Source organism: Canis lupus, chromosome 33 (genome assembly GCF_003254725.2).
Source record: "Canis lupus dingo isolate Sandy chromosome 33, ASM325472v2, whole genome shotgun sequence".
In the NCBI taxonomy this organism is placed as follows: Eukaryota; Metazoa; Chordata; class Mammalia; order Carnivora; family Canidae; genus Canis; species Canis lupus.
In genome coordinates, this window is record NC_064275.1 from 18,348,898 (window position 1) to 18,374,083 (window position 25,186).

General features: G+C 36.6%; 1 protein-coding gene across 7 annotated transcripts in view; it reads left to right on the top strand.

The window, feature by feature from the left end:
* The window catches only part of GRAMD1C (GRAM domain containing 1C), an 87,686-nt gene that overhangs the window by 26,263 nt on the left and 36,237 nt on the right, over positions 1 to 25,186 (top strand). The window contains exons 4-6 of one of the 7 annotated variants that reach the window (XM_049105180.1): positions 2,638 to 2,741; positions 3,347 to 3,442; positions 9,073 to 9,153. In XM_049105180.1, coding sequence (XP_048961137.1) covers positions 2,638 to 2,741; positions 3,347 to 3,442; positions 9,073 to 9,153 — 281 coding nt within the window. Of the gene's footprint in view, positions 1 to 2,637; positions 2,742 to 3,346; positions 3,443 to 9,072; positions 9,154 to 9,883; positions 10,009 to 15,870; positions 16,066 to 23,553; positions 23,884 to 25,186 lie in introns of those variants that run through there. The other 6 variants (XM_049105181.1, XM_049105186.1, XM_049105182.1 and 3 more) reach the window with 6 other exon arrangements.

Sequence of the window (25,186 nt, forward strand, 5' to 3'; positions counted from 1 at the left end):
ATTTAAATATTAAATTTGAGAACAATCCTAAAAATGTTCCAGAGAGTCTTTTTAAAAGCAATGTTGGCATTATTGGGCTCCCAAAGATGATTGCTGTTAGAAAAGAATACTTTGGGATGTGTGTTTCCTGATATGATTGTTCAAAAACACATTCCTTTAATTGACTGTTATCTCCCTTATGGATAGATATGCCTAAATTCTTTGATAAAACTCTAAATAGGACATCTTGTTTGTTTATTGTGCAATCTGACTCTACTAGTATATGGTACTGATTCACTCCATCTGTATTTTCATAACACTTGGTACATATTTCTACTATAAATTTGCTGTGTTATAGTTAATAAAATACAACCTTAAGAATTGGAGCCATTCAATTGTTCCACAATTGATTATGTAAAAGCTTGTAAGTTGACATCACAATGACCTATGTTGCTTGGTTAATTTACTTAATTTTATTCTAACTTTCTAGTCACTAATTTATAAAGTGATAAAATCCATAAAACAATTTTTGATAAACATTTTCTATTCTATTCTAGATGAATCACATTGTTATTTGACTCAAATCAGGTGGAATATTTGCCTTCTGAAATGATACTTATATGTTTGCTTATCAGTAGGGAAATTGGGAGTAAAAAAAGTAAAATCTCTTGGCTTAAAAAAAAATTATTTTCCATTTCCTGAATAGGCCATATTGCTAGGAAGCCATTTTTTAAAAAAAGTTTTTATTGAGGTATAGGTTTATTACAACAAAATATATCTGTCTTAGGACCCCCCCCCCCCCCCGCCAAGATTTATTTATCCATCCTAGAGGTGAAGGGGGAGGAGCGGAGGGAGAGGGAGAGAGAGAATCTTCGGCAGACTCCTGAGTGTGGAGCCAGATGTGGGGCTTGATCCCACTACACCAAACTATGACCTGAGCCAAAATCAAGAGTCAGATGCTTAACTGACTGAGCCAGGCAGCGCCCCAGGGAAATCCTTTTTCAAACTACTGAAAAAAGTCTGTCAAGCTATGTCAAATAGTCTTCGGTTAAAATAATCAGTTGGTTGCTATAGCTTTGAGCATAGTTAATATAAAATAGTGCAGTGGTTCTCACAGTGTGGTCCATAGACTAGCAGTGTTGGTGTTACCTGGGATCATGTTAGACAAGAAACTACATCGCTCTATATGTGTTTAGTTAGAAACTCTGGGGAGGGGCCTAGCAATCTGTTTTTAGATAAGTCCACCAGGTTTTTCTGATCTGAAATGAGAGAATCATTAAATTAATAAAATGTTTCAGTGGCTTAGATAAAAATTTCAGGACACCTCAAGGTGACCTTTAACCTTTAGCCCAATCCCTGTTTTAGAGATGTGTACTAGTAATGAGTAACTTAATATACTTAACTATTTACTAGGATTTTTGTTTGGGGGCATCTCGGTTTTGTTTTGCTGAAGGAAACATTTTGAAACACTGAATTTCTTGGCTCAATTTTTAATATCTGCTAGAAATTTAACATAATTAAATTTAAATTTTATGAGGCTCATAACCTCAATAACTTTTTCCTAAAATTGCTAGTACTTCATATAGTTTTGAAATTTGTCAATTAAACCAAATCTCCTCACAGCCCTTTATATCTTGAATTATTGATAATTTAGCCATACTATTTCCATTAGCCAAAAAGCCAAATCTAAACCATGGTATTAATTTACTGGTGTATAGTGACACTTATTAGAGTACTCCTGATTTTGCTGGATTTTAACACTGAGGTAGAGAGGATCAACTTTGAAACTAATTTAAAATGTATACAATTTCTGGAATAATTCTTGTCCCCTTCCTCACCCTTTTCCAATGTGTGATTAATTAATCACTAATTTCCCATCAGTACTACCTCTTAAATATCTCTGAATTTAATTACTTCTTTCTCTTAATACTGTCATCTCTTGGTCTGAGCCACTGTCAGTTTTCCCCTGGACTTCCAATTCATAGATACCTGAATCCATTCTCACAGAGTGAAAAAATTGGTCCTTAATAATATACATCTGATCATGCCTGTTCCACTTAAAATTCGTCAATGTCAACAAAACAAAACAGAACAACTGTCAATGGCTTCTTTGTAAAGTCTACGGTCTACTATAGCCTGTGAACCTTCCATGACCTAGTTTCTTCTGCTTCTGTAGCCCAAGATCTTTGTAAAGTTGCTCAAATGTGCTTTTTCTTTCTACCACAGAGTCTTTGCACATACTCTTTCCTCATGGTGCAGCTGACCATTTATTGACCTTTAGTTCTCAGTTTAAAGACTACTTTTTCTGGAGAACTTTTCCTGATATACTCTCTCCCTGCCCGATCCCCTCCTACCTGTTTACTCCTATTATATTCTCTTACACCTGTCTCTCCACTTCGATCATTATACTTATTTTTGTATTTGTTTATTTTATACCTTCCCTTCTAGACTGTGTTCTGCGAGAGCAAGGTCCATTTTTGGTAACACTGGTTTCCAGCAAAATATCTGGTATATGGTACCAAAGTATCTGAATGAGTGAGTGAGTGAATTGACAAACAATAAACAAAGAGTGATGACTTTCCATGTGTTAAAGTAAGATAAGATTATAAAATTGCCAGATTTTTGTGAATAAGCTGTTCCTTCTTCTTGTGTATCTAGATTATGCTTGTGCTCTTCAGAGGGACATTTTGCTGCAGGGACGTCTATATCTTTCAGAAAACTGGCTGTGTTTCTATAGCAACATCTTCAGATGGGAAACTACAGTAAGATTTATTTTGATTTGATTTGTTGATACAAATAATTGCATAGGTAGCAATGTATACAGTCCTCCTAAAAACAATGTATTTTAGATTGCAAAGTAAATTTATATATTTGTGTATTGTACTTGTGTATACCTGTAATATATATATATATATACAATTTATATTAGAAGTTATAATCTTATTTTCTTAATACATCAAGCTCCATTTGTACATATTTAATGTAGTTGGAGAAAGAGATTTCAGGTTGAAAAAAAGATTGAACATACATCCATTTGACTGCCAAAATCATGTCTTATGTGACAGACTGTCTGAATTTTGTTTGTGTGTGTATGTGTTAATATGGAACACGAACACCCACATGTCTTTTCACACTCTGTCCTAAACTTAGAGATAAGAGCTGCGGAGGAAATTACCAACGAGAGAGAATGTCTGACTGCTTACCCTGTTTTTCTCAGAGAATGCAAGCATGTGCTTATATTATTACTAACTCCTTCAGGCTTTTCAACAGAATGTTCTGGATTAGATTGATGTAATACTTGATATTTTGTGCTGTACATATTTCTGAAAAATCCATTTAATAATTTTTTATTTTTATGTGTGTTTAGATTTGTATTGCATTAAAGAACATAACCTTCATGACCAAGGAGAAAACTGCTCGACTCATCCCAAATGCTATCCAGATTGTCACAGAGGGTGAAAAGGTGAAAAACTTTTCTTTTTTTTTTTTAATGTTTTTTTTTAAAATAAATTTATTTTTTATTGGTGTTCAGTTTGCCAACATATAGAATAACAACCAGTGCTCATCCCATCAAGTACCCCCCTCAGTGCCCGTCACCCAGTCACCCTCCACCCCCCGCCTACCTCCCCTTCCACCACCCCTAATTCGTTTCCCAGAATTAGGAGTCTCTCATGTTCTGTCTCCCTTTCTGATATTTCCCACTCATCTTTTCTCCTTTCCCCTTCATTCCCTTTCACTATCCTTTATATTCCCCAAATGAATGAGACCATACAATGTTTGTCCTTCTCCGATTGACTTATGAAAAACTTTTCTATCTTTGCCATTATATAATGTGGAGAAAATCTGCATCATACTGATTCATCAGTGTTGGTAATGTAGGCGGTTCTTCTTGGAGTTAGGAATTTGTGATAGAGATATGTTGTATTTAATACTAGATTTCTGTATAGTTAAATAATTATTGCTAATTAAATGACTGCTAACATTTTTTGTGCTTTATAGTTCACAGAGAACTTTCTCCCATATATTTTACTTCGTTATAAGAGGTAGGTAGGATAAGCATTAGTAAAACATCATAATTCTGAATACCCTAAAAATTCCATATTTAGTCAATAGTGCCTGCATCATAGTAACTGATAAAAACAAATGGTTCTGGTGAACAAAGAGATTTGGGTAGCTTACAGGTAAACACAGAATCACTATAAATTTTTTTTAGGATGGCAGCTAACTGCCATTGTTTTTATTATCTACCTACAATATCTGCCATTTTTTTTTTGTGGTGATATATGAAGAATCTTTTTGAACCCACCTGGAAGATTGATGAGGGCTCTGTGTGTGTGACATTAGAAGTAGAATGCTGAGAAAGAAGAAGAAATAAGGAAAAGAAGGAAAGTATGGAAGGGAATGAGAAGTAAAGGGAAGGAAGGACGGAAGCACAGAAGGAAGGGAGGCAGGCAATGAACGAAAAAAGAGAAGCAGGGGAGAGAAACACTATCATGACATTGATTCATTATAATGATACTTCTAAATCTTGTAGTTTCTTTCAAATGTACTTTGCGTTTTATTTTTATTTTTAAATAATCTTACAGAATACTTCCCAGTATGGTACAAAAAGTTTCCCCTCTGAACTATTTGAGAGTAAATTGTCACTTTGAAGCCTCATCACCCCAAATATTCTAGCGTGTATTTCCAACAAAGACATTCTCCTGCATAAGCACAACCTAACCATCAAAATCAAGAAGTTAACATTGATCATTGCCACTGTTCAGTCCTCACACCTTCTCCTGTTCTTCCAATAATATCCTTTATCGCAAATAGGCACAGTTTAGAAATACATAATTACATTTACTTGTCAAGCTCTTTAATTTCCTTATTCTTAGTCCCTCAGTCTTTTTTTGACTTTTGTGCCCTTGACACTTTTAAAGATTACAGGTAAGTTATCTTGTAGGATATCCCTAAATTGTGTTAATCTGATATTTCCTTGTTATTAAACTTAGGTTATGCACTTTTGGCAGAGATGACATGAAAATGATGCTCTGTTCTTTCCATTGCATCCTATCAGATGGCCCGTGATTTCAAAAAAAAAAAAGATGGCCCGTGATTTCAATTTCTTCCCTTGGTTATATTCACTTGGATCACCTGATTCAGGTGGTGTCTGCCAGACTTTACTATAAAGTTAGTCTGTTAGTCTGTTTTCCTTTGTAATAATATTTTGTGGCCAGCTACTTTGAAACTATGTAAATATGATTCCTCATCAGACTTTAAATTTATGCATTCATTTACTTATATCAGTATGCCCTCATAGTTGCTTGTTTTATTCAGTGAGTTCTATTACTATCATTATTTATTTTGATGCTTAAATAGTCCCAAATTTGGGCAACAGGAGGCTGTCAATGTCCTTCTGATTATTCTCAGCATTACTTGAGCATTTCCTTGCTTTTTTTGGCATAAGATGTTACAGGCTTTCCCTACCTAAGCCCTGGAAACAGTCATTTCTCCAAAGAGTCCTGATTCCTTTTAAGGGGAGACTGATATTAGAAGCCAGTATGTTCATTGCTATTGGGGTATTACTATTTCTGAGCCTGCTAAATGGTCAGAATAAGGGTATATGTGATACATATGTAATTACATAATATACACACATAAATACCCACTTGTACATCAATGTCTGTCTAGTTATCTTTCATAAGCCATGAATTTACTGTGATATCTCTAATTCCTATCAAACACCACTTCATTTTTGTTTTCACTTTTTCCTATTTGTAAGTCCCTTCCCTGAGTGAGAAACCAGGCTCCCATTATCCTCAGTATATTTACTTATTTGATCATTTGGCCTCTGTGTAACCAGTCTTCCTCTCCTTTGCCACTCCTTCCCCACATGGATGTCCCCCCTCTTTTTGAAAATATTTATTTATTTGAGAGAGAGAGAGTCTTAAGTAGACTCTGTGCTGAGCACAGAGCCTGACATGGGGCTTGATCTCACGATCTTGACATCATGACCTGAGCTAAAACCTAGAGTTGGATGCTCAACTGGCTGTGCCACCCAGATGCCCCCCAACATGGATGCCCTTTTATGTGACTTGGTTTCTGACACTTCAAGTCAGGCTGCTGCCCATCCCATCACAACACAGAAGCTCTCACCAAGTGAAAGCTCCCCTCACTCTGCTTAGGCTGACACTCTGTACTAAGTCCCTTCCTTGTATTCACTTTACCCTCTGCCAAGTCACCTCCTAAAGGGATACCCTCCATTCCCTGCTTGTGCACAATATTCTATGCTAATCTGTCATTGTATGTGGTTGCCCCTCTTACCCCTTCAGTTTCGGACCCTCCATCACAAAACCACTCTCATGGACTCCATCACACTTCACCTCATCTGTCATGCTTTTGTAGGCTGCTCCCATTCATGGTCACATTCTTCACCATGCTTGGGCTCTGACACCCGTACCAGGCTACCTCTTTACACCATCACATTCTGTGGGCTCTGACTTATGCCCATCACCCTGTTCTTATTCTAACGCCACGCTCCAGATCATCCTCATACATGGAGGCCCATCTTACCTATTTGGGCTCTGACACTCCACATAGGGCGACCCTTCTATGTGGACAACCTCCTCAACTTTTCTGGTTTTGACATTGTTTTGGGCTACTGCAGCTTCTTTCTCCCTATTTTCACCTCTAGTGTAGATACCTACTTTTCTCTGTTCCACCAACAGCTTTAGGGCTGAACTGTTCAGGAAGGGAAGAAGAGCTAAAAATACATATTCTTAATTTTGTAGTCAATACAGGAATACATTGCATTCCCCGACAAAGTCACCAAACAATTCTTAAACTAACATCTTCTTTCCATGCCTGTGGTCCCCAATCATATTGCTTCTCTAGAGGCAAACACTGTTAGCAGTTTGGTATGTATCCTTTTGGACTTTTTTCCTTTGTGTGTCTATGTGTGTGTGTGTGTGTGTGTGTGTGTGTGTGTATACACATATTTAAATTTAAATACACACACACACATACACACACACACACACACACACACACAGTTTTGCTTTGTTTTTAAAGTAATGCTATTTTATACATGTTGTTTTTCGGTTCTCCTTTCTTAAAAAGAACATCTCTTGGAGGTTAGCACATATAGATGGAGCTATTTCTGTTTATTCATGTGCTATATATATTATTTCATAGAATGAATTTACCATGGTTTCCTTGACCATTAGTTCACTTGCAATATTTTATTATTATCAACAGTGCTGCAGTGAATAGCCTGACGCTGCCTTCTTAAGCTCATGTGTGACTGTTTCTCACATGTGTAGTGAAATTTCAGGGTCAAGCATTTTAATTTTAATAATAACAACAACAACTAGCATTTGCCAAACAAATACTGTTCTAAATACTGTTTTAAATTCTTTACAGATATTTTCCCACTTAATTCTCACAAAAATTTGTTATTATGATTATTCTTATTTTTCTCAGATGAGGAAACTAAGGAAAAGGAAAGTGACCCAAAGTCATAGAGCTAAGTGGTAGAATGTGTACAAGAATGTGTACAAGAATTGATAGCAAGTTGTCTAGCTTAAGAAATGGGAACTGGATGGACTAGGAGATTTTTCTTATCTACATATCTGAACAAAATGTTGTAAGAACATTATAATACAAAAAACCAAAACAGTTTGGTCTAAGAAAAGGAAATAGAAGGTAGTAAGTAGTCATCACTAGGCCACATATTACGTATGTAATTATATTTGGAAAATCTCCTAGCTATATCCTTTTTATGAAGAGTTTTGCTTTATGAAGAGTATTACATAGCAACATTTCAATTTATTATTTGGAAAATAGCACTTTAAAGTGTTTCTATAAAAAGTGTAAATAACCAAAATATTATTTCTTTGACATTTTATTTAGCAAATCAAATATATAACTGAGCTTTCTCATCCCTAAAAATAACTACTCAATCATGAAAAGTCACTAACTATGGGGTCGGAAGAGATGATATACTGTGAGACTGTATTTAGTGCTGTCACTTGTCAGATTTTCTCATAAAAGCCTATTTTAAAACATGACTTTGCAAAATCAATTAAATGCAGAGGAAGAGATGGGGCTAAAAGCAAACATAGAATTATAGATTGAAACATGCTATTTTTTTTCTATAGCATTCAAAGCAAAGTTAAGTTTTAACATGGCTGTTTTATATCTATAATTAGTTGAAATTAAGCATTTTTGAATTTTTTTTAGAAGGCTATGAAAGATGATATGATTTGAAATTAAGATCTGTAAGTTGATCTCTGAAATCCGCTTGAATTTTTTAAAAGATTATTCATTTATTTTGAGAGAGAGTGTGTATATGAATGTGTATGCGAGTAGAGGGATGGGGCAGAGGGAGAGAATCTTCAAGCAGACTCCCTGCTGAGCTTGAAGCCCAAGGCAGGCTCCATCTCATGACCCATGAGATCGTGACCTCAGCTGAAAAACCAAGAGTTGGTCACTTAACCAATAAAGCTACCTATGTGCCCCCACTTGTATTTTAAAAAAATTCTATATGTATACTTGGTTCAAATGATCGCCAAATCCTTTGGAAAGTTCAGAATTAATAAATTTTATTTTTTCATAAATTTTTAAGATTATTGTAATAGTTAAATTATATCTACATAAATACCTGTTTCAGGCTTCTTGAAAATTAGATTTCCTGTAAGATACAGTTTAAAAAATTTTTTATTTTATTTGAGAGACATAGAGCGTGAGTATGTGGGAGAAAAGGTAGAGGGAGAAGGAGAGAATCTCAAGCCGACTCCATGCTAGTGCAGGGCCCAATGTGGGGCTCAATCTCACGACCCTGAGATTATGACTGGAGCTGAAACCAGAGTCTGATGTTTAACAGACTGAGCCATGTGGGTGATCCTGTAAGATAGTTTTTAAAGACACCTTGTTCATGCACCAATTACCTGTTTTTCTCCTATGGTACCAAAGAGTAAAACAAAAATAATATATGAGGTTGCTTTAACCATAGTAAGTGCCAACAGATTTTCATGATAGATACTCTGCCCTGCCCCCCACACCTGCTTTTTTTTAAAGACACTAAAATTATCCTACTATTTTTCTTTGCAGTTTTTCTTTACATCTTTTGGTGCCAGAGATAGAAGTTACCTCAGTATCTTTAGGTTGTGGCAGAATGTACTGTTAGACAAGGTAAGTGTTCATCCCAGAGGCAGGTGCTTATAATAGCAACCTCGCAGTCTGTACCTCAACAGTGTGATTTGAAAAGCTCCTTTTTATTTTTCTGGAGTTCATTTTGACTAGACTGTTCAAATTCTAAGATGAAACATGAAGCAAAACAGAATCTATAGTTAGGGTAAGATGTTAATTTTAGGGCAGCCTGGGTGGCTCAGTGGTTTAGTGCCACCTTCAGCCCAAGGCGTGATCCTGGAGACCTGGGATCAAGTCCCATGTCAGGCTCCCTGCATGGAGCCTGCTTCTCCCTCTGCCTGTGTCTCTGCCTCTCTCTCTCTCTCTGTTTCTCATGAATAATAAATAAAATCTTTAAAAAAAATTTTATAGTCTCCCCTTCAAGACCCACAGTGGATGTCTGAAACTGCAAATAGTACTGAGCCCAATATATATGTTATGTTTTCTCCTATACATCCATACCTATGATAAAATTTAATTTACAAATGAGGCACAAAAAGAGATTAATAAAAATAATTAATAATAAAATAGAATAATTATAACAATATACTGTAATAAAACTTAAGTGAATGTGATATCTCTCCCTAAATATTTTATTGTAATATACTCATCTTTCTTCTTGTGATGATATGAGATGATAAAATGACTGCATGATGAAGTGAAGTGAGGTGAATGACAGGCATTGTGATGTATCTTTAGGCTACTACTGACATTCTGATGGTATGCTGGAAGGAGGACAATCTGCTTCTTGACTGTGTTTGACTGTGGGTAACTAAAACTGGGGCAAATGAACCTGTGGATAAGGGGAAACTACTGTAATCCCCAGGGTAACCACAAGAAAATAACTTTAAATATATGGTAAATGAAACACCAATGTATATAGTACATTAAAATGGTACCCTAGAACTATCTATTTAACATATAAGAAGGCAGTAATGGGGGAATAGAGGGACAAAAAGGCATAAGGTACATCGAAAACAAATAGCAAAATGGCAGACATTATGTTAAATCATTAAGCATAAATAGATTAGGCACTTCAATCAGAAAGCAGAGGTAGGCAGAAAGAATGAAAAAAAAAACATTAACTATATGATGTTTATATGAAACATGTTAGATTTAAAGATACAAACAGATGGGAAAAAATACACCATACAGATAGAAACCAAAAGACAGTGAAAGTGACTGCAGTAGTATCAGACAAAATAGACTTTAAGACAAAACTTTAGTAGTGACAAGGTTATGATATTTCATAATAATAAAAAGGGTCAATCCATTTGGAATTCATAACAATTATAAACTTATATGCACCTAATAACAGAGCCCTAAAATATATTAAACAAAACTAGCACAATTAAAGAGGGGAAATAGAGGATTCAACAATAATAGTTGGAGATTTCAGTACTCCACTTTCAATGATGGATAGTACAACTACAGAGATCAACAAGGAGATAGAAGATTTGAACACAACTATAAACTAGAACTAAAAAACATCTCTGGGGCACTCCATTCAAAACAAAATATACATCCTTCTCATGTACACATGGAACACTCTCCAGACAGACCATATGCTAGATCATAAAAGAAACTTTAATAGATTTAAGAGGATTGAAATAATTCAATGTCATGAAATTAGAAATCAATAACAGAATTTGGGAAATTCATAAAAAATGGATATTAAACAGAACATTCCTAAATAACCAATGAGTGAAAGAAAAAATCACGAGAGAATTTAGAATATACTTTGAGTTAAATGAAAACAAAAGCACAACATATCAAAACTCATGAGGTACAGTTAAAGTAATACCTAGAGGGGATTTTATAACTATAAATACCCATATTAAAAAAAGAAGAATGACCTCACATCAGTAACCTAACTTTCCACTGTAAGAAATTAAAGCAAGGAAAACAAACTAAACATAAAGCAAGTAGAAGCAAGGAAATACTAAATACTAGAACAGAATGAATGTAATAGTAAAAAAAAACAAACAAAAAAAACAAAACAAAAAAAACCAGAGACAATAAACAGAACCCAAAGTTCTTTCTTTGAAAAGATCAATAAAATTGAACTAGACTAAGAAAAAAAAGATTAAAATTATTGAATTCAGAAATGAAATTGATAACATTACTACTGACCTTTCAAAATGAAAACAGTTCATACTATGAACGTTGTATGCCAACAAATTAGTTAACCTAAGTGAAATGGACAGATTTGTGACTAGAAAGTTATAAACCATTGCAATGGACTCCTGTAGGAATAAAAAATCTGAATTGACCTATACAAGGAAAGAGATTGAATTAGCAATAAAAAAATCTGCCCACAAAGGAAAGCTCAGGCCTAGATGGTGAATACTGGTAAATGTTTACGGTAGAATTAACATCAGTCCTTCACAGAGTATTTCAAAAAATAGAAGAGGAAAGAACACTTCGCTGCAATTCAGTCTATGATGCCACTATTACTTTGATAACCAAGTCCAGACAAAGAACATCACAAGAAACCTACAGGACAATATTTATGTTCATTGTGTCTATGTTCATTTTGTCTATGAATATAGACATAAAAATCATCAACAAAACCAAACCAATTTAGCAAAGCAAATTCAGCAACATATAAAAAAAGACTTTATGCCATGACTAGGTAGGATTTATACAAGGTTGACTGAACATATGAAAATTAGTATATGTAATATACTATATTAGTAGAATAAGGGACAAAAACCATGTGATCATCTCAGTCAATACAGAAAAGACATATGACAATATCCAACATCCTCTCATGATAAAAACAAAACAAAGTAGGACTAGCAGGGAATTTCTTTCACATGATAAAGCTCACAGCTGACATACTTAATGGCAAGAGACTAATGCTTCCCCACCTTCGGTCGAGAGCAAGACAAGGATGTCCCTTCTTGCCATTTCTATTCAACAGTGTGTTGAAGGTTCTAGCTGGGAAGATAGGGAAGAAAAATAAGTAAAAGACATCCAGATTAAAATTGAAGAAATAAAACTATCTCCACTGGCAGATGATTTGTTTTTGTATATGTAAAATTCTAAGGAAGTCAGTAAAAACCCATTAGAACTAGTAAGTTCAGCAAGTTGCAGAATATATGATCAAAATACAGCAATCAGTTATACTTTATACACTCACAATGAACAGTGCAAAAATCAAAAAATTAGTTCACTTATAATAACATCAAGAAGAATAAAATACTTGGAATAAATTTAATAAAAGAACTTTAAGATGAACACTGAAAGCTATTAAATATTGTTAAAAGAAATTAAAGAAGACAAGTGAAAAAAAAATCTCATGCTCATGGATAAGAGGACTTGATATTGTTAGGATGGTGATACTTCCCAAATTGATCTGCAGATTCAGTGCAATGCATCCCTATCAAAATCCCAACTGGCATTTTTTTTAAAAGAAATTAAAAAGCAGATCCTAAAATTCATATGGAAATGCAAGGTACCCAGAATAGTCAAAACAGTCTTGAAAAAGAAGAACAAAATTGGATTAATTAGTCTGTTATGGCTGCCATAACAAAATACTACAGACTGGGTGGTTTAAACAATGTAAATTTATTTTCTTACACTTCTGGATGCTTAGAGGCCTAGATCATGGACTAGGCAGGGTGAATTTTTGGTGAGACCCCTCTTGTTTTCTTGCAGCTTGCTCACTGTGTCCTCACATGGCTTTCCCTCTGTTCATGCACACTCCTGGTATCTCTTATATAAATACCAGTCCTATTAAGGTAGGGCTCCACCCTCACAACTTCTGTCTTAGCTCAGGCTGCAATAACAAAGTGCTGTAGACCCAGCGGCTTAAACTACAGAAATTTATTTCCTCATAGTTCTAGAGGCAGGAAGTCTGAGATTGGGATGTCAGCTTTGGTTGGGTTCTGGTGAGAACACTTCCTGGCTTTCTCATTGGGTTCTGACACAGCTTGGGAAGGAAGGAGAGAGCCAGAGCCAGAGCAAGCAAACTCTCTGTCATCTTCTTATAAGTGCACTAATTCCATCATGAGAGTCCCACCCTCCTTTGCCTCATCTAAACCTAATTATCTCCCAAAGGCCCCACTTCCAAATACCATTACATTGGGAATTAGGGTTTCAACATATGAATTTTGAGAGGACATAATTCAGTCCCTAGCAAACTCATTAACGTTAATTTTCTCCATAAGGCCCCTATCTCCAAATATAGTCACATTGGGGGTTTAGGGCTTCACATATCAATTTTAGGGGAATGTAATGCAGTCCATAACATTGAAGGATTTGCACTTTTTGTTTTGATGTTTACAAAGCTGCAATAATCAAGGCAGCTGGTATAAGTGTAGACATATACACTAATGGGATAGAATTGAGAGTCCGAAAATAAAATCTTACACTTATCAGCCCTAAATTGATTTTTGACAAGGATGCCAAAAACAGTTCCACAGGGAAAGAAGTCTTTTCACCAAATAGTATTGAGACACATACATTGAATTGACACATACAAAAGAATGAATTTTGATTCCTGCTTCAGACCATATACTAAAATTATTTAAAAATGAATCATAGACCTAAGTGTAAGATCTTAAAGTATAAAACTCTCAGGAGAAACTGTAGCCATAAATCTTCATAACTTTTGGATTTTAGACAGTGGTTTCTTAAATATGACACGAAAGCTCAAGTGACAAAAGAAAAAAATAGATAAATTGGACTTCATCAAAATTAAAAAACTTTTATGCTTGAAAGTATCCATCAAGAAAGTGAAGATAGCTCATGGACTGGGAGAAAATATTTGCAAGTTGTATATCTGATCAGGTATTTGTATTCAGAACATATAAAAAAACTCTTAGAACTCGACAAGAAAAAGACAATCCATTAAGAAAAATGGGCAAAGGATTTGAATAGTCATTTCTCCAAAGAAGATATACAAGTGGTCAACAAGTGCATGCAAAGATGTGCAATGCCATTAGCCATTAGGGAAATATAAAACCACAACAAGATACCACTTCACACCCAGTGGGATGGCTGAAATAAAAGACATTAACAAATGTTGAGGATATGGAGAAATGGATTTCTCATGGGGTGAGGTTGTAAAATTTTGAAAACTTTGAAGAACAGTTTGGCAGTTTCTCAAAATGTTAAACAGAGTTATTGCATGACCCAGCAATTCCACTCCTAGGCTTTTACGCAGGAGAATGAAAAGTGTATCTTCACATAGAAACTTGTGCTTGAATATTCTTATTCAGAAAGCCAAAAAGTGGAAACATCCTAAATGTTCATCAATGATGAATGAGCACAATGTATATTGTATTCACACAATGGAGCATTATTCATCAATAAAATGAGTGAAGTACTGATACATGTTACAACATAGATGAACCTTGAAGCATTATGCTTTGTGAAGAAAAGTCAGGCCCCAAAGAACATTTATTGAATGATTCTGCTTTTATGAAATGTCCAGAATGGGCAAATTCATGGAAGTAGAGAGTCAATTTGTTTCCAGGAAGAGGAAGGAATGAAAAGTGACTGCTAATGGATTTGGGTATCTTTTGGGTGGATGAAATATTCTAAAAGTTGTGGTGATAGTTATACAGCTCAGGATATGCTAAAAACTTCTGAATTGTAGACTTAAAGTAAATTTTATGGTATGTGAATTATAGCCCAATAAATCTGGCATTTTAAAAAAAATGGCTTGGTGGGGGTGGAATGGAGATTTTCAGCCAATGAGAAAGGCTCCTTTAGGGGCACCTGGGTAGCTCAGTGGTTGAGCGGCTGCCTTGGGCCCAGGGCGTGATCCTGGAGTTCCCAGATCGAGTACCACTTAGGGCTCCCTGCATGGAGCCTGCTTCTCCCTCTGCCTCTGCCTCTGTCTCGCTCTCTGTGTCTCTCATGAATGAATAAATAAAATCTTTAAAAGAAAAAAGAGGGCAGCCCAGGTGGCTCAGCGGTTTAGTGCCGCCTTCAGCCCAGAGCCTGGTGCTGGAGACCCGGGATTGAGTCCCACGTCTGGCTCCCTGCATGGAAACTGCTTCTCCCTCTGCCTGTGTCTCTGCTTCTCTCTTTCTGTGTGTATGTGTGTGTGTGTGTGTGTGTCTCATGATTAAATAAATTAAAAAAAATAAAAAGAAAAGAAAAAAGAAAGGTGCCTTTGCTGCTGGAATTTAAACACCGCAGGCCAGAACTTTACCTCTTCTCCCCACTCTCCAGCTAAGCCCCTCACTGGAGTGGATAAATTGTGCCTCCGTGGCTCTTAGAGTTGAATGTTTTTCAAACTTTGCGGCAGCTGCTCTGGTCAAGGACTTCTGAACAGTGCCCCACTGGGATGCTTTCACTTTCCTGGAGTGCTGGGGAAATGAAGTGGCTTGGATGTCCCCAGATGGAGGAGGAGGTGGGGTGGGGGAGTCCCATCCCTCAAGCCCAGTCCCTCCTCCCTCCTTAAGGGAAGAGACAGGCTGGCAGAGAAGTACCATGTCCAAGTTTGTCCTACTTTCGTGAGTCTTTCTTGGTATTTGGCCACCTTGGCTCCTTGGAGCCCCTTGCCCATGCTCCTGGCCTGGGCGATGCTTAAGGGTGGTGGGCCATGGGGTGCCAGGTCTGGTGGCCTTGGCAGCCTCCTGCAGGAGTATGGAGTGTCCTCACGAAGTCTTGCTGCCCTACAGCCCTGTGTTGCCCTTTCCAGGTTGTGCTGGGGGAAGCCTCTTTTCCTACGTTAGGCCTGCCATGTTCCGATGCATTGTTACAGTTACAGTGGGCTGCTCTTACTGTTGCCCTAGGGACCTGGCTAATGCTACCCTCCAATGCCAAGTTTTTTGAATGCTCTGGAAATCCTTCAGGTGCATTTGCTCATTCTAACAAGGATTTAAAGACTGCTGCTGCATTTGGGTATGCATCTGATCTGTGTGTCCTCCCCAAATCCCACTTAGTTCATCACAGGTGAGAAAGTTGGGATATATCCTTATGAAAACAAGTAACTCCAGGGAAGTGATAAAGTTCAGGTTTACAGATGAGTCAAGGAAGAAACTGAAATCTGAACTTTAATGAAAAAAAAGTTTAAAAGCTCTTTGAAGTGGAAGAAAGAAAGGTAATTCCAAGGTACTTCTGAGGCTACCAAAGCATTTACTGGCTGAGAATAAAATCTAACCCTCTTTGAAAAGGTCGTAATGTCACCTGTGTTCTTGGTGTGTACAAGAGGAGTATCACCATCTTTACCATAGTTATCTGTTTCAAATCTTTGATATATTTGGTTATTTTTCACATTGAACATGCAACTCTTTATCTCAAGTGGACACCATACTCTCATTTTGTTTTATTTATTCATTTTTATTTTTATTTTTTTAAAGATTTATTTATTTATGGTAGAGAGAGAGAGAGAGAGAGAGGCAGAGACACAGGAGGAGGGAGAAGCAGGCTCCATGCCGGGAGCCGGACATGGGACTTGATCCCGGGACTCCAGGATTGTGCCCTGGGCCAAAGGCAGGCGCTAAACCACTGAGCCACCCAGGGATCCTATTTATTTATTTTTAAATATTAGTTATTTGAGAGAGAAGAGGAGGGAGAGAGAGAGAGAGAGAGAGCATGGGCGGCGGGGGGGAGCAGAGGGAGAAGCAGACTCCCCATTGAGCAGGGAACCCAACTTGGGACTTAATCCCGGAACTCTAGGATCATGACCTGAGCCAAAGGCAGATGCTTAGCCGACTAAGCCACCCAGGCACCCTCCCCCATACTCTCATTTTAATAAACAGAATGGTAACCATTTTTGCTCTTTGCCAAAATAAAATCAATGTTTAAGCATATTGTATGTTAGTACTATATATAACATAATGAAAGTTGGAGGTGAGATCTGTTTTAAAACTGCCCTAACTCAATTTTAAACATTGTAGAATTCACCCAGAAAAGGAACTAGAAACCAAAAACAAAACTACCCTTCCTGTATTCTCCTAGTGACCTTTGAACATTTTTTTTCCCCAAACATACTAATATCTGTAACAATAATAGCAATTCCTGCTTATGAAGTGTTAGGTGTCAGGCACAATGCTAGGTGCTTAGTGCAGTTTTAGTATTGTCTGCAGTTTTACAGTCTTCAGTTGCCTTCTCGCTTTTTATTTTTTTTAAAGATTTTATTTATTTATTTGAGAGAGAGAGAGAGAGAGAGAGAGAGAGCATGGACAGGGGGAAGGGGCAGAGGGAGAGGAGAAGCTCTCCGTGAGGGAGCCTGATGTGGAGCTTGATCTCAGGACCTCAGGGTCATGACCAGAGCCCAAGGCAGATGCTTAATCGACTGAGCCACCCAAGTGCCCCATCCTTCTAGTTTTTAAAAGTGATTTCTTGATCTTTTGTAATACTATTAAAAAAAGAAAAGAAAGAAACATAAAATATGCAGCATAACTATAAAGTTCTATAAAACACACAAGTCCTTTGAATACCATGTCATATATATTCAAAATATTTTGAGAGTCTAAATTCAGAATATTATATTTATGATTACTTGTAATTCAGAATCTGAGAGTAAGAGTAAATATGGCTTAGCTTATTTCTTACATGAGAAGGTCTTAAAAACAAAGCACATTAATCTAGAAAAAAGATTTAGGTAAATGCAACAAAATGATTTTAAAATCGTGTGTGTGTATTTTATTGATTTCTCCAATGAAATAAATCCACAAAAAGAGGGAAAAAACTGGAGACAAATATGGTGCCTTTGAGAAAGAATGCTTTTAAAAATACATTTTTTTTCAGGGTACCTGGGTGGCTCAGTTAGTTAAGCATCTGCCTTTGGCTCAGGTCATGGTCCCAGGGTCCTGCTGAACAGGGAGTCTGCTTCTCAGTCTCCCTCTCTGCCACCCCCCACCCTCCAACTCATGCTCTCTCTCTCAAATGAATAAATAAAATATTTTTTAAATAAAACTATATTTTTTTCATTCATAAGGTTCCTCTGATGCACTGCTTCAGAAAGAACAGTTTATTTCAGATATTTGACTTAGTTTAACATAAATCCTCAATGTTTAGACATGTGTTTAAACTGTCACTGTGGTTATTTTTGCAGTAATTTATAGCTTCAGCTTAGTTCACAACCTTTGAGCTTAGTATTCTCTTTTAGACAGTACATGGGGTGTCTGGGATTTGTGGGGCAAAAAGACAGTGGCAGCTACATTCTTTGATACAAACAATTCATTGATTCTGTCTTTTGTAAATAGCTATACAACCATGTTTTAAGATAAGACTCTAGGCCCTTCCCCACTCTCAGCTATTTTGTTTAAAGTTCTTACTCCTTCCATGCTCTATATCAGAGCCAAACAATCTTGCCACCTGTTTCTGTATGGTCCGCCAAGTAGGAATGGCTTTACATTTTTTTATATTTTTATTAATTATTATTTTTTAGGGGTGTGAGGGACAGAGGGAGAGGGAGAGAGAGAATCTTATGCACTAAGTGATGTGGAGCCTGATGTGGGGCTTGATCTCGCACCCCTGAGATCATGACCTGAGCTGAAATTAAGAGTTGGACACTTAATCAACTGAGCCACCAAGGGCCCCTGGCTTTACATTTTTAAACCATTTTTTAAAAAATCAAAAAAGGAATATTTCATGATAAATTCAAATTTCACTCTCCATGAATAAAATTTTACTGAAACATAGCCATGCTGATTTGTTTATGTATTATATGGATGGCTGCTTTCACACTGCAGCAGCAGAGTTGAGTAGTTGCAACAGAGACCGAATGGTCCACAAAGCCTAAAATATTTGCTATATGACCTTTCACAGAAAGTGAACAATACTACAGCCACATTTATCTTTTTTTTTTTAATGTATAACTGCTAATATTAGCTTCCTACTTAATACCCATTTCCCTTGGAATAAAAATCTAAAATTTTTTATAGAGACCCCATGATCTGGCCCCGGGCCACCACTCCAGCTTCATCTCAATACATCTTCCTTGTTCTTAAATGTTCTGCCTTTCCCCCCTACAATAGATCTTCAAACACAGTCTTTGTGCCTGTTTCTTTTGCCACCTCTAGTTTGAAGTGATGCTTATTAATAAAACTAATCAGGTCCATTCCTTCACCTTTATTTTATTTTATTTATTTTATTTTATTATTTATTTATGATAGGCACACAGTGAGAGAGAAAGAGAGAGTCAGAGACACAGGCAGAGGGAGAAGCAGGCTCCATGCACCGGGAGCCCGACGTGGGATTCGATCCCGGGTCTCCAGGATCGCGCCCTGGGCCAAAGGCAGGCGCTAAACCACTGCGCCACCCAGGGATCCCTCCTTCACCTTTCTATATAACATCTTGCACTTTTCCTCTGTAATATTCATTACACTTATAATTCTTTGTTCTCCTTGCTTGACTATAAACATCTTGAAGATAAGGATCATGTCTGTCTTGTTCATTGTTTTATGTCCAGTGACAAGTGCAGTGTTTACTGTATAGCTGGTTTGCCATACATCTTTATTTACCCACTATCATCTGGCACTCTGTCAATAGTGCCCTTTATTCTCAAAAGTGGACAATAAGTTATAGGGTTATATTATAAATATCTGATGCTCAATAAATACTTTTTGACTCAATTTAGTAAAACCTCAATGATTTAGACTCCAGATAATCATTACATTTAAGTAACAACACTTTTTCAATTCTCTGCTCAAGGAAAATGCAAAATGATGGGGAGAAAACACAGGCATTTAGTTACAGAAACATCATTCAAGGTATGCCCTAAGTTGTTCATTTAACTCAGTTTCTTGAGTTAAGAACAAATGATTATCTTGAAACACTAAAGATTCCTCAGTTGCCAAAGGAATGTTATTTTCTGTATACTTGAATTGTTAAGAAAACAGGATTATATATGATTCCTTTTAACAAGGCTTAAAACTTAAAAGTTGGGATCCCTGGGTGGCACAGCGGTTTGGCGCCTGCCTTTGGCCCAGGGCGCGATCCTGGAGACTCGGGATCGAATCCCATGTCGGGCTCCCGGTGCATGGAGCCCGCTTCTCCCTCTGACTGTGTCTCTGCCTCTCTGCCTCTCTCTCTCTCTCTCTCTCTCTCTCTCTCTCTGTGACTATCATAAATAAATAAAAATTAAAAAAAAACTTAAAAGTTTTTTTGTTTAAGGCTCAAATCTTAATCCTTTCATTTTCCCAGTGATACTATCATATTATTGGATTTAGGATTATTGATACAATACAGACAGGATGTGCATAGAATCAAAATGTTCTTTTTGACTATTTTTTTTCCTCAGATAATAATGGTCACTGTTGCCAGTACATGGGGGCTGCTATGAAGCTAGCTCTCCATGCAAATTTAAGAGTACATTTGAAAAAAAAATAAGAGTACATTTGAGAGTAATTATTGTTATTTTTTCTAGAGAGAGAGAGAGAGAGTGTCTGTGTGAGGGTGGGGAGAGGGGCAGAGGGAGAGGGTGAGAGAAAGAATTCTAAGCAGGCTCCATGCTATGAGTAGAGCCCATCCTGGGGCTCAATCTCATGACCCTGAGATCAAGACCTAAGTCAAAATCAAGAGTGGAGCATTAACCAACTAAGCCCCTGAGGTGCCCTGAGGATACTTAGAGAGTGGTTATTTAAATCAAAGGCCTCTTGAGAGCAAAAGTCTGCACCATTTTAAATTCTAAGGCTTAAAAAGAATAGCTTTCAAATTTACTCCTTAAGGGCAGAAGGAGGGGCATGTGTCAGAATTAGGGATGTAGTGATGAGAGGAGCTCTTCAGATGTATACCAACCCTTCCTCTCCAAATTATGATGCCTGTCATTCCAGCTTCTGTTTTGGGAATTGCTAATAGGAGAATGACAAAAGGGTGTCCTGTTGCTCAGGTGCATTGGGGAAAAAAATGGGTTTAAAATAGTTGGTTTGACGGGCACTGAGGAGGGCACTTGATGGGATGAGCACTGGGTGTTATACTATATGTTGGCAAATTGAAATCGAACTCCAATAAAATACATATATATATATATATATATGTAAAAAACATAAAAAATAAAACAGTTGATTGATTGTGTTAGTATATATAAAGAAAGAATACATCAGTCTGAAAGGGACTTGGCTGGACATAGGCCAAGAACTTAGGACTTAGGACAGAAAAATAGTCACAGAGATGAATCATCAGGCCACACCAACATCACAGTTGGACCTTGAAAACTGTCCACCTTTGCTCTGATTGCATGCTTATCATGCAAATTTCTGATTACTAATACCTGACTGCCAAGATAGATGTTGAGGCACCCAGTGTGGCAGAAGGAAAGATTTCTGGTGATTAGAAAGGACTGTCCCCCTATTGTGCATTAGCCTGTTTACCACTGAGTGAATATATGTATGCAGTCTGTGAGTGTGGCTTGTTACAGTCAGCCGCTCTGAGTGCAGCTCCAGGGCGCTGGCATGCTGAGGGCATTCTCACAAAAGGGGTCACTTTACGAAGTTAATGTCAATTCTGAAACCTTTTGACAGAGTGTTATCCAGCCTTCTCCTGCAGACTCCTCACCCTTATCAAATCCCCTTATTCTTTCTTGTGCCTCTCCCCAGTGATCTCACTTCTTTTGGAATGACTTGGAAATCTAGAAGTTTTCCAGTAGTGCAACATTCAGACCTACCTGGAAAAAATAAATGTAAAATCACTATTTTAGTCACATTTTCCATAGAATAGCCTGGTGATGGAGAAGTTTGTATTCTTATAGTGTTCCCTCTTTTTTATCTTTTTGATTAGTAGAGCTCCTCTACCTATTTTCCTTTGGTCAGTGAAGTGTACCTCCTTCTACCTGGAAGGAAGCCAGAAACCTGGATGTGTCCTTGCGCCTTACCTCTTCTTTTCCAACCATGTCATGTTTTTCACTAACTAGCTTGAACCACTACAATAATCTCTGAATGATCTTTTTGTTAACACTGTAATCTGTTACCAAAGTGATAATAGTTTTAAAGGTGTATCTTTCAAAAATACAGTTTTGGACTTTTTACTTTTCTGCGTGAAACTAGTAGGTAGCTTTTTATATTTTAACAGTGTAAACTCCATGTTCTTCCGCAGGGCATATGAGGCTCCTGATGCTCTGGCTGCTTCCCCTTCCCCACTGACGCCTTCTCCTCCTTTCCCCACCACCAGTGCTAGTCATGGTGAGCTGGTTTGCCAGGCTGCTTCACTCCTTGGGACACTTGTACTTGCCATCTCTGTGTTGCTTGTACTTGATCTGTCAGCAACATTCCACTCTACTATACACTCCCTCCGTTTTGAAGCACCTTCTTCTCTTGATTTCCATGACATCATTCTTTCTGGACTTCCCTCTTAGCTTTCTGGTATTTCCCTCATTCTGTTTTTGTTGTACACTCCTCTTCTAGTTAGCCTTTTGCATGCCAGGCTTTCTTGGGGCTCACTCTTGGGTTCTACCTCCCCCCTTAAATTTAGTACTAAATTTGCTATATACTCATCGTTTACTATAGGGAATTTTATATTTAGCAGAAGTATGTAAAATCATTTCCAGTATAGCTAATGTGTATTTTTCTCATAGCAATTTGGTTACCATAGTAGATAAGGATCTCTACTATAGTTTCAGTCTGTGAGCACTACCATAATATGTCAAAAGCACTAATTTTTAGACAGTGACTCTAGCCCCCATATGTGCCTTCTTCAGTTTGAGGGAGGGGTATTCTCCAGTGTTCTGGTCCCTCATTCTGCTATTGCATAAGATGATTAGGTTTTAGCAACCCCCAAAAAGATATCTTTGCAGTTCATTGAGTAGCATTTGATGTTGTCTATACACCTTACTAAATTAAATGGAAAAACTAGGTAGAAATTGGGGCAAGCTTTATTTTTCATTTAGAAAATTTTTCTTTAGGGAAATCAATTGTAATGGGTAGATGAAACTCTCTGTAGTGTTTATTACAGACCAGGTCCCTGCCAGGAAATTATTCTGCAGAAAGTAAAACATATTTTTAAAGGAAAGAACTATTGAGTAATGAAGATGTAAACTTTTCAGTGATGAATAATGTGCCGGCTTCTTATTGGAATGGCTCAATCTGACTGAATAGCTTGCTCTTCCTGCTATATCCTGCCATTCCAATTTATAATACTCAAGAAATAACAATCTGTGATAGTTGTAAAGGATTAATGCACAAGTCTGATGGAGCTGCTACATCAATACTGAAGAAATGGCATATGAAGAAGTAATGATGACATTGCCAGAGTTGAATAGAGAATGTTAGCATGCAGAAAAAAAATTAACCTTTAGTATATTTAATCTCTAAAATGAGATTGAAATAATATTGCAGTAGTCATCTTACGTAAGTGAGCACAAGCAAGATATTTTCATTGGCATTTTATGGTTTCTATTGAGAAACTGAGAACTGTCCCTTTAAATAAAACCCTGTTTACCTATCCTCTTCTAGTAGGAGTGGCTTAGAAACCTGTAGAGTGAGGTTTAACTACCACTTGTGCATTCTGACCTGCAACCTTGGAAAGAGTGCTGATACTACCGACCAGGAAGTGACAAATGTGCTCTAAACTCCAGAACTGGTCTTTCATAAGGAAAAGCCTCTCATAACAAAAAGAGAAGATTGAAGCAGTAATTTCACATAGTTGTCATGAAATATTTGGAATTCTACTGCAGATACAGACTCTGCAAAATACTTAGAATACAAAGCTTTCTGGGCCAGAAATTGATCTTCTGACTTTTGAGTCTTATCTGATTGCTGCTCGGTTCATCTTTATTTTGTTAAAGTACTCTCTGCAGGCTGAACTGGGGAGAGTCTCCACTGTTTGCAGGTAGGTGGTCAGCCTTTGTTTAAAATTTAGGTTGTTTTTTAGAACAACCTATTTAGAGAATCATTATTCAGAGAATTATGAATATCAGTCTGGGTATATGTTTTAATGTTTAAATATTCAGCATGACTATAACCACAGTATTTGTCACTTCTGATCAACTTTGTAGAAAAAATTGTTTTTAACAAATGAGCGGATCTATAAGATGGTGAATTTAAAAAAAGATGGTGGACTAAATGAGTTCTATTGTGTTTTCCATTAATTTACATATATACATACTTTATATATTCATATTTGTATATATAAATATATACTTTATATATAAAAGGTCCTATATGTATAAATTAATAGATAAAATATATTACCCTATTTACTGTTAATTTCTTGATAGTATTTGATAATAGATTTTAAACATTTATTTATGTAGTCAAGTATGATTGTGTTTTTGTTAATATTTTACGTCTAAGTTTCATGTCTGTCACTCTTAGGAAGCAGTCTGAATATTTATCATTAGTTTATCTACTTCCTTAGTGCGTTTTTGGAATAGTTTGATATTTATTATTCCAGAGAAGTTTTTATAAAAGGTCAATCTTCCACAAGTATATTGAAATATTTCTTGTTTCTCTTTATAAAGTTAACCATCCATTTATGAACTGAAGGTATTTAAAAGATAATGTCTTTGAAAAATTGAATTATTGAATATGAACTAATTGCTAATCACAAATGCTTTTCTGGAGTGGGAGTCAGAAAAGGAATGTGTGGGGGATATCTTTAGGATCAAGGACAGTGGTTCCTTAACTTTCACTACCGCTAGTGACCCTTTTTATTTTTTTTTTATGGATGCTAGTCTTCAAAAGACTTTGTCATCAAACAAATGCTGTATACTAAATAATAAAATGTTAGAACACTATTGTTTATTAGACAAATATTATTTCCAATGAGAGTGTCTTATCAGCCTTAAATAACTACTCAAGGCTAATGTAATTCAGATCCAAAGAGCCTTGACATTTTAGTTAGCTTGAATAACTTTATTGTAGGTAACTGTTTGGATATTTTTGATTTTTTGAAGTATTGATAATAATATCTGAATTTTCATCAACTACTCTTGAGGAATTCTAGTAGTCTGGCTATGGCAAATTCGAAAGTAATGCAGAAATTTTATTCTTAATCTCTTTGAGTTTCCATGAAATATAATGAAGGTCATCTAGGGTAACGTAACAAAGATTCCATAGCCACTAAATAGGGAGAAGAAACAAGGAGAAAGAAAAAAGAAGTGGCATTCATCAAGGGGAGTATCAGGGAAGGA